Consider the following 17,026-nt stretch of genomic DNA (forward strand, 5'->3'; position numbering starts at 1 on the left):
CCAGTTCAGAAGGAAAGCTGAATAAGATGTCCTGAGCTAAATGTGCATAAGCCCAGGCTCCTTGAATACAGCGGATCTTACTTTAGAGTAAAGTTGCAGACTCCATCCCTTGGTTAACACTCCGGGGCCTGCATGACCAGAATTGGGTGTGGTGACACCCCCTGCCATACCACAAGAGATATGCACATTCACAAGACACAGATCACACACAATTACCTGATGAGTGTGATTCTTTGTGTATCTTTCACTTGAGCACCTCTGAATGGAAAAGAAGATGGATTACCCAGAGAGGAAGGGTAAGAGGACTGTGTCCAGGCGTTCAGTGGATCAGTCATGGTCTGCCCAGATTGAATCAGGGGAGTCCGCTTTGGAATCGGAATCAGATTACTCCCCCACTCCTAGCTTCGCAAGTCAGACAACAGGTAGCTCTGTGGGCTGACTCAGTAAAGGACCTTGGAGTGAAGAACTCATGGGAAGTGCAGCCACTTAGAGCTGTCAAAGACAAAGGACTCGCTGTTGGAGCAATACAATGTGATGCTAAGCAAGCTGGGAGGGCCAGGGGGCCAGCCTTGATCAATGTTGAAAAGAGGGCATTTTGGGTCACTGGGCCTGCTTCCCAATTCTGCCTGCAGCTCCACTGCATAATGGATGCCATCTTAGCAATACATACCCTCTGACAGCACATGTGTATATGCATCACATGAGACAGAAAGGCCCGCTTTGAAAAACAGTCCTTGAAACAAACAGTAAACAACTCAATTTATTCCTTTATATACAGATTCAGCCACAGGCTGAGACATTAAATTACTTCATAGCCCTTTCTAAAACAGGCCAGCATCCAAGGTCCCACATATTCTGGATGTTTCACTATTCTAAGAGGGGTAAGGGGACCTGCCCCCACCTCTTATGGAAGGGGTGAGCTTATTTCTGCCTTTTCCTGAGCCCTTTAGCAGGGGGAATCATGTCGCAGAAGGTCTCCAGCCATGGTTTTCTTGAACCCACATAGGTGGGAGATGCCTGAAGGGAAGCTGCAGGACAACTGGAGAATCCAAGCTGCGGGAAGCCAAGGCTCAAACGGAGGACGAGTCAGGAAGCTTCCTCAGTCAGAGAAGTGAAAGGCTGGCAGTGCTTGCATAGTGTTAGGCTCAACTCAGGTGTGCTACCTGAGAATTGCCTCGCATCAGTCAGTGCACAGTAGCAGCCTCTTCCTCACTCAGCCCACTGGAGTCCAGATCATCCTCACAGCTGGTCAAAGGGGGGAAAGGCTGGTCTTGATCAAGGTTGACATAAGTGACATTCAGGTTGATATAATGCTCCCCCTTTAGACAGGCTAAAATATGCTGCACTTCCTGGATTACTGCAGAGAAAGTTGGTCGCTCCTCAGGACTTGGGGCCCAGCAATTCAGCATTACGGTGTACCTGTCAGATTAAACACACATTACAGCAGGGGGAATGTAAGGCCAAGACCTCTAGCTTCAAAGCCTGAGGACAGTGTAGACTTGTGGTACTGCATAGCTGTACACCATCTCCTGGGCATGTTCCAAGATAACAAACTGCCATGCATTCCCATTCCTCATTCTCCAGCAACCCCTGGCCCACAGGCAATGATCCTGCTTGTTGGCTCATGTTCACTGGGATTTGTATAGAAAATTGGGGCTCTGGAACATCTGGCAAATAGGCTGTGTACTTATGATATGCATGGCTGGGAGGGGACTGCAAGGAAGGGATGGAGGCCCTCAGAGGGTCTATCAATCTGGATATTCATGGCAGCTCTAGGCAGTATTGAATCTGACTTGATAGAACAGGCTTTCTGGGCTTCACAAGCATCCCAAAGTCCAATGGACTTGGTAAGTTTCATCGCAGTGCTATATTGTGTTGCAGTCACCACATGGCCTGTTTTAAGAGGAACTTCCAAAAAGTTCGCCGAATGTTTGTCTCTAGCAAATCTCATCACATTGGGAATCTGGGTCATCTGAACAGTGTCAGGTCTCTGAACCTCATTGTTCACTGAGAATACCATGAAAGGCTAGCAGTAAGGGTTGTACAGAAAAAATGAATTTTAAAAGGCTGGTGCCAATCAAAAGAAAGGAGTAATATCTCTTCCAGTAAGCCCAACCTTTGCCCCCACACCATCTCATTTATAGCTTCTTTTTACCTTCCCCTCTGCCAGGGGAATATACTCTAGGTATAGCACACACCCCAGTTTATTGGGTGTAATGGTTCTAGGGGTTGTTTGTGTGTAAATCAACGCCACCCTTGGCTGGTTGCCTGAATGAACCCTTTCTGTCTGGACAGCCATGCGCCCGTGGCTGTCTCAATCGCTGGCAGAATCCGTTAGTGGGCGTTTCTTGAACTTCTTCCAGCAAAGAAGATCTTTGACGCCTAGTCTCCGCCTACTTTCTCTGCGCGGAAGCCTTCTGTGCAGGGAGGGTGTGGGCATCGGAGGACCCGTGCTCTCCCCACTGGTTCCCGGCGAGGAGTCTTGGAGCCACTTCGCCGATTCCCCCATCTGCCCCCCTTCTCCACTGGTGTTATGCTGATTTCCTTCCCCAGAAGATGTGCTGCTTCTCTCCCTCCCGGGACGCTCTCCGGAATCCCTCTGGAGCCCTCCCTCTCCCTCTGGCTCCGATGGCAGTTCCCTGACATTGGGGTACACATTTTTTTAATCTGCATAGTTCTGCATAGAATTCTAGAACACTTCCCCCAAGTATGACTGCCTGTGCCTCTCCTCACATATTTTCATGTAGCCCGATGGAGACCAACTGGATGCCATCTCAGCCTTCCTATCCCTCCACATGCTTCAAGGGTCTTGTTAACCCGTCCTTCCCTAAGGCAGAGGTTTTCAACAGCCCTGCCCCAAGTTCATATATACTCACAGAGAATCTGGGCAGTATTCTGGCTGCGGCAACCGTCTTCCTCGCAACAAATAGCGGGTCATATCATATGGGTCCACTTCAGGGTACGGAGAAGCCCCTCGCGTCATCAGCTCCCACATGAGGACCCCAAAGGACCACTGGGCAGAAGAGCAGAATGCACAGATGGAGAACACATATAGCAGAATGCACAGGCGGTAGTGCAGATCTGTGACCCCCAGAAGGGGCGCAAACAGCCTAGGAGGGCACCCAGGAGAGGTTCACCTGGCTCCTCAGCATCCCCCATCTACCAAGCATCACGTGTTTCCACAGTGTTGAGATGCAGCCTTTCATGCACAGGGGCACAAAGACATTGAAGAGAGGCCTGCCCTGAGTAGCTTGGACAGCCAAGGGGTCTGTTTTCTGACATGAGCTAACAATATGCACACGTAATCCAGAGAGTCTTATGGGTTATGTCACTCAGTGATTAGCGAGAGTCTGGAAGTATCTCTGTGTCAGAGAGACAGTAAGTGTGAATGAATGTGTGTGCTTGTATATGGCTAGGTATGAATGTGCAGGTGTGTGGATGTATATGAGTGCATTGGAGGGGGTTGGACTAGATGACCCTTGCGGTCCCATCCAACGCTATAATTCTGATTCTATGAGTGGCCGTTTATGTGGATGGCCAGCCTACTTTTTGTATTGGCCCCACCCACTGCTGCCATGCAGCCCTCGGTAAGTTTACCATGAGGGATGGTGGCCCTTGGGATGAAAAAACTCTTCCCCACTCCCGTTGCAGCAATTATACAGCTAGGACAGGAAACACTGTGAACGTGATTCTTCAACATCAACTTTCGTTGGACTGGTCATGCTGTTTGGATGCCTGATTATCATCTTCCAAAGCAACTACTCTGTTCCAAACTTAAAAATGGAAAGTGTAATGCTGGTGGTCAACAAAAGAGGTCAACAAAAGAGGTTTAAAGACTCTCTCGAGGCAAATCTTTAAAAATGTAGTATAAACACTGACAACTGGGAAACACTGGCCTGCGATCGCTCCAATTGGAGAACAGCCTTTACCAAAGGTGTCATGGGCTTTGAAGATGCTCAAACTCAGGACGAAAGGGTGAAACATGCTAAGAGGAAGGCACGCTTGGCAAACCCTTATCATGATCAACTTCCACCCGAAAACCTATGTCCCCACTGTGAAAGGACGTGTGGATCCAGAATTGTCCTCCACAGTCACTTACGGACTCACTGTTAAGACCCTGTCCATGGAAGACAATCTTACTAGGCTACGAGTGATTGCCAAAGAAGACAACCCTGGTTCCCGTGTCTAAACAGCACCCACTGCCTTTGCTTGCACTTACTACATCAGACTTGGTGGTAAATTTTTGGGTCTGCAGGCTCTCAAGGGCCATCCACTTAACCGGCAGCTTTGCTCTGCGGTGTCGCCGGATGCTGTAATATTCCTTGTCAAAGACGTCTCTGGCCAGCCCAAAGTCTGCCACTTTTACTGTGAAGGTCTCATCTAGCCTGCAAAGCACAGAGAGGAGAGGGGAGGGTTTAGAGCACACACTGCAGCCAAATGAATTACGGTCCCTCGGTCACGGAGGCACCATTAAGCGACTCAAGTCCCACTTCTGGACTTTTTGACATTTCAGCCCAGGCCTGAGAAATCAGCGTTTGCAGCCCTTTTCAAGCGGTTTCCCAAACAGCTTTTAGAAGGGCAAGAGAGAACAGCTTAGCCCTGCATGTAATGAGCAACCACCATACTGAATAGGTGCTCCTCCCAACCAAGGCGAAGCTGTCGCACAGTGAGAGAAGCTTGTGGGGCTTGTTCTGCCTGCTAATACAAGGCTTCCACAAAAATAGTAGGTGCAAAGGTAAAGCAGCTGTAGGTAGGGAATATCTATACTGACACCAGGGAGGGCCTATTTCTGTCAAAACACAGGGAATAAATCAGCTGACAGGGGAAGATGTCTGACAGACACACCCAGGAAGCCTGAAGGCCCAGCCAGGTATTTCTTATTTATTACATTTATATTCCTTCAAGCTCAAGGTGGCACACGGAGTTCTCCTCCGTTCCATTTTAACCTCCCAACAACCCTGAGAGGTAGCTTAGGGATGAGGGAGAGAGAGTGACTGGCCCAGGACCACCAGTCAGTTTCATGGCCAAGTGAGGATTGGATCCTGGCCTCCCAGGCCCCAGTCCAGCACTCCAACCACAATGTTCTACCCACTCATTTCAATACTTACATACAGTTCCTAGCAGCAAGGTCTCTGTGCACAAACTTCTTCTGGGCCAAATATTCCATCCCTTGAGCCACTTGCAGCCCAAAGCCTATTAAATCCTTCACAGTCGGGTTCTGGGGAAGAGCGGGGAGGGAGAGGAAAGTTAAAATGAGTTTTCCATCTGGCTCTAGAGTTTATGCCCCTCTCGAGGTCTGAACTGCTTGCTTGTAACTCCCTCAAGCCAGCACAGCTGAAGCTAATTTCAGGGCTACTTCACATGGGGGAAATTTGCTACTTGGATATCACTTCTGGGTGGGAAATGGAGTGCGTCCTGCATGCGCACTGTCCTATGGGATGAGCGCATGAGCCGACAGACACTCGGCTGTAGGAATCTTCTGCCGGTAGAAAGTTATTCTCTTTTGGGAGCGCACGTGGCACAGACATTTGCACATTACTTGACAAGGCCTGCGCAGGGTGCAAGCCATATGTGGAATTGATGTTGACGCACGAATACAGTCTTATGTGCAGCTTCCCTGCTTAAGACTTTATAATAATGTGTTATGTATTAGCATGCCTTTGTGGCCCCCTAGTGGGCAGAGGCTCTCATTGCCTCTCCCCTATCTCATTCAAAGTGTGTCCCAACCACTTTTTTTTTAAATTGCCCTTGTCCCATGAGCAACATTTCAGCAAAAATAGTGGGATAGAGTATCTGAACATAAGAGGTAAAGTAAAGGTGATGGTACTCCTCCTCTCTCTCTTTTTAAAGCCACATGTTATTTTAGGGTTGGAGGAGAAGAAATTAAATATTGCAAAAAAATCATACCGCTGTAAAAGGTTTAAAACTGGCCATGATTGTATTTGGTCAGCTAGTTTCATTAAACAGGGCTGATAAAGGGAAAGGAACATAGGAAGCCGACTCAGACTATTGGTTCATTTCACTCAGTATTGTCAACACTGACTTGCTGCACCTCTGTAGGATTTCAGGAAGGGGACATTCCTACCCCTACTGGGAGGTGCCAAGTTGGAGTGGACCTGGGACCTTTTGCATGTAAAGTATGCACTGCACCACTGAGTCACCGCCCTTCCCAATAAGTTTTGTTGCTCACTGCTAATGACATTTCCCCCTGCGTCCAATAAGCACACAAGGTACACATGCAACAACATTCCGTGCTGTGTTTACAATGGCAGCAAATGAGCAGCCTCAGCAAGCGTCCCTTTTTCGAACGTACAACTGCTCTAAAAGTGCGCTGCACCTCAAACGGCAGTCTGTTTGAGGTGAGGTCTGTGGACGATGCGCTGCAATCGTTTGAAAAGCGCTTTTGCGAGAAAAGCTTTACTCCCCACCATCCCCCAAGGCCTTGCTACTGACAAGTCGCTGGAAGGAAGCGAAGGCTTGGCTTAGATCCCCATAAAGATTCAATTCTCTGTATGTAATCATTGGATACAAGATGACATTGCTGTGGGGCCTGTTTTCAAACACTTTAAGACAGACACAGCAGGTGCTGCCAGAGGTCACTGCTCAAACTCCAGACTTAGGCAAGATGACAATGGTCTGAAGGGCTTCTGCTTCCCTGTCTTAAATCTGTCATGGGAATGTGCAATGCATGTCAAATCTTGCTTTGTAAATGAGGCTACATGGCACATATTGTGTACGTAGATAAAATGTTTCTATGTAGAAACAATACGAAACCTGTGGGGAAATGATCCCATGTATAGTAAAGGTAAAGGGATCCCTGACCATTAGGTCCAGTCGTGACCGACTCTGGGGTTGCAGCGCTCATCTCGCTTTACTGGCTGAGGGAGCCGGCGTACAGCTTCTGGGTCATGTGGCCAGCATGACTAAGCCGCTTCTGGCGAACCAGAGCAGCGCACGGAAACGCCTTTTACCTTCCCGCTGGAGCAGTACCTATTTATCTACTTGCACTTTGATGTGCTTTCGAACTGCTAGGTTGGCAGGAGCAGGGACCGAGCAAGGGGAGCTCACCCCGTTGCGGGGATTCGAATCGCTGACCTTCTGATCGGCAAGTCCTAGGCTCTATGGTTTAACTCACAGCACCACCCGCGTCCCGATCCCATGTATACACATAGCAAAAATACACGTGCTGAGCTGTCACACACCTGACAGTGTACACAAAGTTTTAATGCTATTTCCTATGTAGAAATGCTACACCCTTAGGTGGCCACACACAATAATGGTAACTGTACCACTTATTTGATCGTTGCAAGCAGTAATGATGAAGATGACAGTGGCTACAGCGGTGGCGGGGAAACTGAAGCTTGCTTTCTACCCCGGGCTCTGTTTTTCTCCCCAAAGTGAAAGGGAAGATGGTGTTGCTGCAGCTCTCAGCAGAGAGTAGCTAGTTCTGCACTGGCCAGGGTGGGAGGGAGACACGATTGTGCTCTGCGTCTCTGGCAGTAGCAGCAGCAGGTACATCAGCCACCAGCTCACGTTCCTACTGCTCAAGAAGGCACCGAGTCAGCAAAAAGCAAAGAAACACGCAACCTCTGCTCCTTGGATGCTGAGGTCCCGGCTGCAAGAGCAGAAGCTACTGCAAAAATAAGGTGGTTCGTACACATAGAAGGCTCCGGCAGAAACCTGACGAGAATGCTTGAGCTAACAAATTCTGCTGCGCTGCAGGATGGATTTCTCTCCCTGCTGCACTTGGCGGAGGGGGGACCAAACCCTCATTTGACTCATTGTTCATTCCTTGGTGGTGAACACCTAACTGGGGGAATGGGCAAAGACTGCAGTGATTGAACAGGAAGACATCCTGCAACAGGGATGCAGGGGGTTCACAAGGCCAAAGCAAAAGCTGACCAGAGTTGAAAGGGAGAGGAAGGAAGGGTCTGATACAGCACTGTCTCAGTACCCCCTTTCCTTAAATGTTCCACTTCACTAGGTGGGTGTGAACCACCCTCAACGCAACGGTAGCTTCAGGATCAGGAAGTCAGCATATTGGCATTGAGATGCTCATCTCCCAGAGCAAGCCCTCCAAGGGCTGACTTGCTGGCGTAAACCCAAAGTGGGAAGCAGTACACACCCTCTCCTCCGAACGGACAAAGTGCCGCAGGTCTCCATGCTTCATGTATGGCAGTACCACCCGGGGAAGCCCCTCCCGAGGGAGGGCAATACCAATGAGAGAGAGGACGTGGGGGTGGTGAAAGCTCTTCATCAGAATCCCCTCTTTCAAGAACTCTTCCACCTCCTCCAAGTCCGTGATTCCTGGGGGAGAAAAGGAAGCAGGCTGTGAAAAGGCATCGGAGCAGAACATCCACACAAGGAACCGCAAAACTCATGGGAACTGGAGTGCAGGAGGTGTGCACGAAAGCAACACAAGATCCGTTATGGATGGCACAAGTAGCTCGTTTGGACTTGGGACAGGGCATGGCAGCAGGTTAAACCTACGCTTGAATGTCAACACTACAGGTGATAAGGGAGGGATGCCTAGCTGGAGTTAGAACTGCGCAGGGCTAGGTCAATGTGGCACGTGGGTCCCTCTGCTTCCCAAGGCCCCAAGGGATGCTGTTGATAAGGAGGATTCTTCTGAGACTACACTCAGGAGGCCGACAAGGCATTGAAGGTGATTGGCTGAACTGGAAGCCTTTGGTATGTCTCATTGGAGATGATGAACAAACAGCAGAAGTTGGTTACAAAAGCATCCCTCCCTCTCCCCGCAACCCAGCCCAGGACTGTTTCCTGAAGTGTGTTAAAGAGCTTCCTTGGGGAAGCTTTAACAGCATGTCCTCCCATCCCCAACCTCTCTTCACAGTTATATCCACCTACTCTTGAGTGGAATGACATTGCAAAGGGACATCAAGACTTTGCCGCAGAAAATGGCACTTAAGCTAATGGTGTCTCCTTGTACCATGTCACTGAGCAAAGCTGAAGGAGAGTGCAAAGTAGGGCAAGTCTCCCTAGAATCCAGATTACGGTGCCATTTAAGGAAGGAATTATCCAAGGGCCTTCCTTCGATGATTGAATTGCCAAGTCTTCCCCTACAGAACTGAATCTATGCTAGTTATAGTCCAGTCGAAGTAGCATGATGCGCCTTTTCTCAGGGGAGGGGAGGGGGTGGAAGAGCCCATTCACTTTTATTTGTTAAGCAAGCAGAACACTCTTAGGAACTGTCCACTCCAATGCTGGAAGAGGGACACAGAGCATGTCCTTCAAGTTTAAATAACAGCAACAATGGGGCATGACCGGGTGAGCAGCTGGTGAGGAGGGAGAGGGAACAGGCCCCTCATCCCTTGGCTTGCTTTTGCAGGACAGTTAAGTGCAGTTGCCACTGCTGTGAGAGGAAGGAGGGATTACTCACGGTTCAGAGATTTAACAGCACAGTGTATATGTCTATGGTCCGAATCTATGTACGTTCCATGATAAACACTCCCAAAGTGACCTGGACAGGAAAAAGAACAAAAAGACCTACTAGACACACGGCCCAGCATGCAAACCAGGTACTCTCAGCCCAATCCATTCCCTTGAGTTTTTGCATCAGCCTCTTGCAGTTAGAAGGCTGCACACCTGAGTGCAGCATAACATGAGAGTGCTGCATAGGCTGTTTCTGTGCTGGAGGCACAGAATAGAACAGAAAACACTGTGACGACTTGCCACGTTTACCAGGATAACATGGGTGTGGGTGCGTGTTATGGCTTTTAGTTTGAAACACTTAAGCCTGAACAAGAATTCAGTGGGTTGCATCCAACAAAGTTGTCCAATTAGTGCAAGGACTGTGCAATGGGACTTCCTCTGCCAGTAAACCCCCCCCCCCATATATTCTCCAGAGGGTTAGGAGAACAGATAAGGGTTGTGGAGAAAGCAGAGGGAGATGAAGTCCCGTTGCAAAGGCAGAAATCATTCTGCTAGTAGGACAACTTCATGGGGTGCTACCCTAAGTAACCCTGAAGTCTGTGCTTTCAAGATGGTAACTAGAAATGCCTAACAGAGAAAAGCACCTAAAAACGCATCTAGCATGGCGGTGTGGGTGGGTGGGTAAGGGTACTCTTCAAACACAATTTGTAGAAATTGTAACAAAGCTTTGCACATCATGGGTGATTGATACAGGCAACCTCAAGAGCACTTACCTTTGCCAATGATCTGGTCCTGTTGCATAACCAGCTGCTCTTCGGGGATTAGAACGTCCTTCACTTCTTCTAAGAGTTGCGGCCGAAAATTTTTAATGGAGTAAGAAGGAACCCGCATGAAGGGCATGGCAGAACCGTCACTGCTTCCTGTGTAAGAGGCGCTTCCAAGACTCACTCTAGAAGTACGGGGCTCTGCTTAGAGCAGTGCCATCAAGAGAACGGAGGAGAGGAGACTGGCATTAGATAGGTGCTAGCAAAATGGTAATAATTGTTCATTTTGCATCTCCTGCCACGGGGTCACTTCTGGATTCCTGGCAAGACGGTGTCCCCACATGTCAATGGAATGCCACATGTTCCTCCCAAACAAAACACCAAAGGAACTGGGGCATGGAAAGGGATAGGTGTTTGAGCACAGCGCTTTTTGTTTATAGGACCATTTAGAGTGAACTGTGGAGATGGTGATGGGAATCCTGGTATCAACTTGGGACATGATTGCTAGTGCAAAGCCAAATATACCATACGACTAAGCCTGCTGCCCAAGCCAAGGCAATCCCACGATAGGAAATCACTAGCTTATATGACCCTATCCCAGCTGCTCCAAAGCACTAGGAGTTGTTAAGCGTCTCTTTATGCATCCTTACCAGCAGTATCTGTGTAATTAGGGTTGGAGGGAAGGAGAGGGATGCTCGTCATGCCCCTGTTGAGGCTTGAGAGTCTTTCCAAGTTTTCAGTTCCTGCAGAAACAAAAAGGAACACTCAGTTCTCTTTCCTAGTTTGTACGCCCAGCCTCTCCCTGCCATGCCTAACCCTGCCCGTCTTGCCAGCCCAGTTACTAAACCAGATTTGATATATGCCAATGCTCTGACTGGAGACCTCACAAACCATCACAATCATTAAAATATTGGAGAAATGCAGTTGAATGAATACCTTTATTGAAAGCTCTGCTCTGATCAGAAAGCTTTGTGAGTAGCTTGCAGTTTACCTGACTTCTTCTTCTTTTTCCGCTGCATGAATTTCATCACAAAAAATACCAAGAAGCAGAGGAATAGGATGGCTACAACGGCCCCCAATGTAGCAGCAACAGGAGATAAGGAGGATTTCACAACCACAAAGCCAAGGTCTGTGCAGTTTCCATTCACACAAATCTAAAAGGAGGAAAGGACATGATGGAAGCAGATTATCAGCCATGCCAGAGCAATGGCGTTCAATGGGCAGGAAGGAGCCAGGAGGTAGAAAGCTTTAGTGTACTGAACTATCACACATTAGTAAACTTGTATAACAGATTGCCAGCTGGACAGAAAGGGAGCAATTCAAATATCCAAGGTTGTTTAGAAGCCTGGAGGGCTGTTGTGTACATTGCACTATTAGTCCCAAAGCTTGTGGTCAGTCAAGATTTGGATTCCATGGAAGGGCATAGTTGGTGAGACTCCATGTGTGCTGTGGTGACATTTTGGGTGGGGGCTGTTGGAGTCCGTCTGTTTGGTCTGTTTCCTGCCCGGAAGGGGGATGATGACAGCGGTAGAAGGAATCACAGGGCAGGAAGAAAAGAGATAATGGGAAGAGGGCAGTGCAAGGCTTCATCTTTGCACAGGATTCCTTAAGTCTAGACTCAAGTGCAAAGAAGGCATCTCTGCTAAGGTTGTGATGCTCTTGTAGGAGGAGGAGGAGAACCATGAAATGTCCTGGAGGGAGGGTAGCAGGATGGCAGGAGGACACATGGTACAGAGCTGTGTCTTTTATTCCCTTGAGGAGAAAAGCAACAAGGCTGTGTGTCAGGGAGTGATACATTGAGGATGAAAAACAGCTAGAAAGGAAAAGGATAAACATCTCCTCCCCTTTGTCCTTCTCTCAACCTGAAGGAACCCAAGAGGGGCAGGAAGCAATCAGAGAGTCACATATACAGTGTAATTTCTCTCACAGAATCTATAGAAGTGACAGACACACACACCCGCCCCCTCTTCAGTAGTTAAGACAAGTAGCCAACTCCTTCTTTAGGCAGGATTTGGCATGCTCTGTACACAAATAAACTTGAAAACACACACACAAGAAATTCTAAACTCTGGAATGGCCAGACAAAAAAGAGAGAGAGAGAACGCACATGCATTCCATAGTTGGCCTGTAGCAATGCCTCTGAGAACAGAGAGTGCCCACACACCAGCAGAGAATGACCCAGGGAAAGTATTTAGAGTCATACTGGGTGTGCCCTTGAAAATCAGTGCCATCTAGAATGTGGGCAGTGATGCAAGCAGGGGCACCAGAACCAATTTTTTCACCATGTGCTGTTCAGTGCAGGAACTCCAAGGCAGCAGAACTGATTATCCACCTCTTTCTCACCCCCACTCCTGAGAGTCTTGTGGGTACACAGATGGATTTTTAAAATTTATTTAAACTATTAGGAGTCCCTGGTGAATTCCAGACACGGAAAAACCCTTTCCTAATGAAAAATGAGTCTAAGGAGTAGTGCCAAAGGGAGCCAGAAATTTCCCAATGTTCTGCTGTAAAAATGTATCTGCGGCTTGTTTGGTTTGGATATGCCAGGTATTTCTTTAAAGACTTTCTTTAAAGGTCAGAATTAAGTCTGCTCTGAGCTCACAAGTTGCTACAAAGGCCAGATGTTATAGATGACGTGGGATGACACATCCACAGGATGCGGCCCAGATCAGTTTTCCTGGGAGCCATGTCATGCTTAGCTGCTGCCTTCGCTACTTCTCAAACATGCGTTATTAAATAGCCTATATGTTTGAAAAGGAGAGAGAAGCAGAAGTAAGGGGGCAAAAGCTTGTCAGAATGAGAATGCATGGAGCTACTGCCCCACGTTTGTTCAGCTCCATTTCCTCTGCAGCCAGTAGTGGAAAAACCAAATGAGTGACTGAAAGGTATCAGAGGGATAAGGAGCCAGAATGGACAAGATGGGAGGAGGCCAAGCCGCAAAAAGGAGAATGGGCCAGAGGAGGCAGAGAGAGAAGCATGTCATGGCATCAGTGCTGGTTGCAGAGAACTGTTGCAAGCTTCACCTGTGCTGGCAAACGATGCAGAGGGGAGTTCAGGTCCCCGGGGATTCGGCAGGTCACCTCGTTTTTCAGCACAGTGGGGTGGCATTCTTTGCCAGCCACGGTCATAGAGATCGCCATGCAGCCTGCCAGAGCGTCCAGTCCTCTATGCTATACAAACAAATAAAGACACACACGTTAACCCATTTCGGGAAAAGATCTTCCTCATTGGCTTCGTTTCCCCATGTTTCCCAGACTCCCATGTAACCCTGCTCTGAATCCACAAGCACTTTTGCCTATCCAGAAGAAACTGTTCTGATGACGCTATAGCATCCCTACCCTCATCCCAATCCCCTCCCGCTCACATCTAGTACAGGGGGAACTATAAACAGCAGCACCACCCTTGCCGTTTTATTTACCCCCCTTCACTATATACAGCTTGATTTCTTGGTGCCAATTCATATGCTGCTAAATGGCTCTGTGAGTTAATTTCAACCTATGGAAGGAGTGTACACATATGAGCACTGCAACTTCACAAAAACTTCAAAACAGCCAACAATGGAGCAGCTTCTTTGTGCAGAGAATGACATATTCCCAGAAAACCCCACTTGCAGACACTGCTGCTATGTCCTCCGTGGCTGTGATCCTATTCATGTTTACTCAGAAGTACAACCCACTGTGTTCAATGGGGCCTATTCCCAGGTGTTGGGAGGGTGTTGCCTAGGGTTGCAGCCTAGGTTTCTCTGATGCCACACTGCTCAGGTGAGCACAGAAATATTGTTCACACATATTGTTGCCCGACTGACAATTACATACATGGATCTCGATCTCATCCTCTCCTGGATTGATTGTGTACAATTGGTCTTGCTGCTCAAAGGGGTAAATCACTGGCTTGGGGTAGTAGCGGATGCGAAACGTCTGGTGCCTCAGAGCTCCATCCATCAAGATCTTCAGGTTCCCATGAATGCTCGCTGCCTTGTTTTCCAATGGGTAGCGAGGACTCTGGCACACGAGGCTCGTAGCAGACCTTTCCCCCTTACAATCCTGAAGACACCAAGAGAACAGTTTAACTTCATTTGACATAGTTATATCTATCTGATCACTGCTGGAACACTGGATTCCGTTCAAGGGCACACCTTGCTGTAAACTAAATAGGAAGGGCAGTGTGAAATTCAGGGGCTGAAGAATATGCCTTACCATGAAAGACAAACTACACAAATTCCATAGCTTAATTATGCATTCTGTGCAGCTGTATTTAATTTGCCTGCTCTGTACCTATTAATGATCAATTTTGTTGCTTCCTTGACGCTGTTATTTTACCATGCTGAATCGATGGGATTTAAATCATGATTAAATCAGTGAGAGGGAAAGGGCACATTTAAATAATAATAATAATAATCAAGTCTCTCGGTGATACTTCATCATATATTTCCTAAACAATGGTAAACATCTAAAATCTGCAAATCAGGCAGAGTTTAAGAATTCATATTTGAGAAATAATTGAACAAGTTCTTCATTTTCATAGAAAATATTCCTTTAACTCAACAGAAGACATTGATTCAGTTCAGAGATTAGGGCTAATATATTTATATCATTTGGTAATATTCACCAACTTATTCTTTAAGAGAAACTTAGCATTTTCATTGTTTAATGATCTACTTTAAAGAGTTCTGAATATTTTTTTAAAGCACATTTTACATTTTTTTTTAATCCAATTTTTATCTACTCTTTATGCTGGCATTTTATTAAATGTGTTGGTACCACCCTGAAAGGTGGCCTATAAATACAGATGACAACAACAACTCCTCCTCCTCTATACCCTGCACAGTATTCTATCCCTTTCCTGCAGTTTTTGGTCTCTTTTTCCAATCCTTGACAAAAATGATTTTTTAATCTGCCACAGCAAAACATGATACGATCATCCAGGATAAAAATTCTGAAGGATGTTAATTGCTGAACAACTCACAATTCCAGCAGTTTTCATGTGATTTGATGGGGAAAGCTTTTACAATGAGCGGAATCAAAACCAGGTTTATTTAAGGCAAAGCATAAGGAGAAATCGTTAAGAAGAATGAAAATAAAGTCAAAAACAACAGCAACTGAGTACTTGAAATATAAGGGGGGTGGGGACGACTAAAAAGGTTGTAAAAGTGTACATTCCATAAAGGAAATGTTAATGTTTGAGGATAAAACAACCACAATCTATGCATAGCTAGGTGCCCCTCAGTTCATCTTTTCACACAAACGAAAGAAAATGCCTTTAGGTAGTCCTGGAAGAACTATTCAAGGATATTCTTACTCATTTAGCAGCAGGGAGGCACCTTCCCGCACAAACTTTGCTTTTGCATTACCTGTTGGTGAGCTAAAACGTCACTACAGACTGTCTTCCCCCCTTCAAATTGTAATGATTTATTGGGTTGACAGAGAACATCCTCTCCATTAGTCCATCTCTGAGACAAGTCCCTACAAGGACATACAGGGAGGTATTCTTACTGGGTGTCCCACACTTGCGGGAATCTGTTTCACAGAAAACATCTAAAATGCTGAAACTAAGAATTTCTAATGCTTAAACATATAATTCCTCTGAAGTACTGTAAGTCCTTTTTGTTTCTTCATATGGAGAAGGATCACTTTGATATGGTGAGTATCTTATATATGCAGCATGTTTACTCAGGCCAATGGGACTTACTCTCTAGAAAGTGTGCTTAGGGTTGCAGCCTTCATTTCTCTCCCTCCACCTAGAATACTCACCTTAGCTTCAGTAAGCACTCCGGCAGATTCAAACTGCACCTTTGCATAATACACTGAATCCAAATTGGTGCCACTGATGGAGATATTTGAACCCCTGAAGAAGAAAAATCAGAAGGCTGTGAAAAAGTTTCCTTATCAAGAGATCCTACAGGTATATCCTGGTTGTGTAGGCAGACCTGGGCAGTAAACATACGAAATCGGTAATGGTACATCCAGTTCTCAGTTCCTGGTGGTATAAACATCCTGGTCTGTGTAGGCCATCTAAGGCCTATTTGGGATGAGATTTAGGCCGCAATGCTACATACACTTAGCTGGGATTAAGTCCCACTGACCTCAGTGCAATTTACCTCCAGGTATCTGCATTGAATAGCACTGTTGCTATGGAGCTTCCATTTAATGTGGTTAAATGAGATATTTGGTGGCTTGGGACCAGGAACTTTGCTTCACAAATAACATGATGTGCATCACAGAAAGCCTAGAATAGGGAATGCAATGTCACAGGACGGAAAGAAGACATTCTTCCAAGAATGAGGGCAGCCTTTGACAACCAAGGGCCCTCCAGATGTTTTGGAATACAATCTCCAGCTGCTCCAGGCAGTGCTAGCGCGCTCTCTCTCTCTCTCTCTCTCTCTCTCTCTCTGTGTGTGTGTGTGTGTGTGTGTTTCATATTCCAAAAACATCTGGAGGGCACCAGGTTCATGAAGGCTGAATAAGGGTGTCCACTCACTCATAGCTGCAGTTGGGAGCGATATGGTGTATCTGAGGATCTTCTCGATACCAGAAGGGCTTCGGAGAAAGAAACGGCTGTTCATCTATTACTACAGTCACAGAAGCGTTGCCCAGGTTGTTCACAGGAGGGGTGGTACAAATTATGGCTTCCTCTTTCTGGCTGGGGAAAAGAAGACAAACAGCATGGTAAGGCCCTGCTCAGCCACCTCCCATTTAGTCCCATCCTCCACAAGGTCAGGGTGGAGGCAGTCCTTTGCATAATTGCATCATTGTATGTTATGTCACGGTGCTGGGCCATGCCTGCAAACTGCCACCATGTAAAGAGGTGGACCCCCACACAATTTTCTGTGCCTGCTTACTCTGGAAAATGTGAGAATGCTTCACCAGGGA

The 17,026-nt window shown here is 47.1% G+C and overlaps 1 protein-coding gene across 2 annotated transcripts in view; it reads right to left on the minus strand.

The window, feature by feature from the left end:
• Positions 1–746: 746 nt before the first annotated feature.
• MST1R (macrophage stimulating 1 receptor) overlaps positions 747–17,026 on the minus strand; it is a 55,610-nt gene continuing 39,330 nt past the window's right edge. The window contains exons 9-21 of one of the 2 annotated variants that reach the window (XM_028718626.2): positions 16,635–16,796; positions 15,908–16,001; positions 13,973–14,200; positions 13,181–13,327; positions 11,149–11,311; positions 10,808–10,900; positions 10,167–10,361; positions 9,401–9,481; positions 8,126–8,307; positions 5,109–5,218; positions 4,220–4,385; positions 2,877–3,013; positions 747–1,419 (exon numbers count right to left, since the gene is read on the minus strand). In XM_028718626.2, the coding sequence (XP_028574459.2) occupies positions 1,185–1,419; positions 2,877–3,013; positions 4,220–4,385; positions 5,109–5,218; positions 8,126–8,307; positions 9,401–9,481; positions 10,167–10,361; positions 10,808–10,900; positions 11,149–11,311; positions 13,181–13,327; positions 13,973–14,200; positions 15,908–16,001; positions 16,635–16,796 (1,993 nt within the window). In that variant the 3' untranslated portion in view covers positions 747–1,184. The remainder of the gene's footprint in view (positions 1,420–2,876; positions 3,014–4,219; positions 4,386–5,108; positions 5,219–8,125; positions 8,308–9,400; positions 9,482–10,166; positions 10,362–10,807; positions 10,901–11,148; positions 11,312–13,180; positions 13,328–13,972; positions 14,201–15,907; positions 16,002–16,634; positions 16,797–17,026) is intronic. The other variant, XM_028718627.2, reaches the window with a different exon arrangement.

This window comes from Podarcis muralis, chromosome 2 (genome assembly GCF_964188315.1).
Source record: "Podarcis muralis chromosome 2, rPodMur119.hap1.1, whole genome shotgun sequence".
NCBI lineage: Eukaryota > Metazoa > Chordata > Lepidosauria > Squamata > Lacertidae > Podarcis > Podarcis muralis.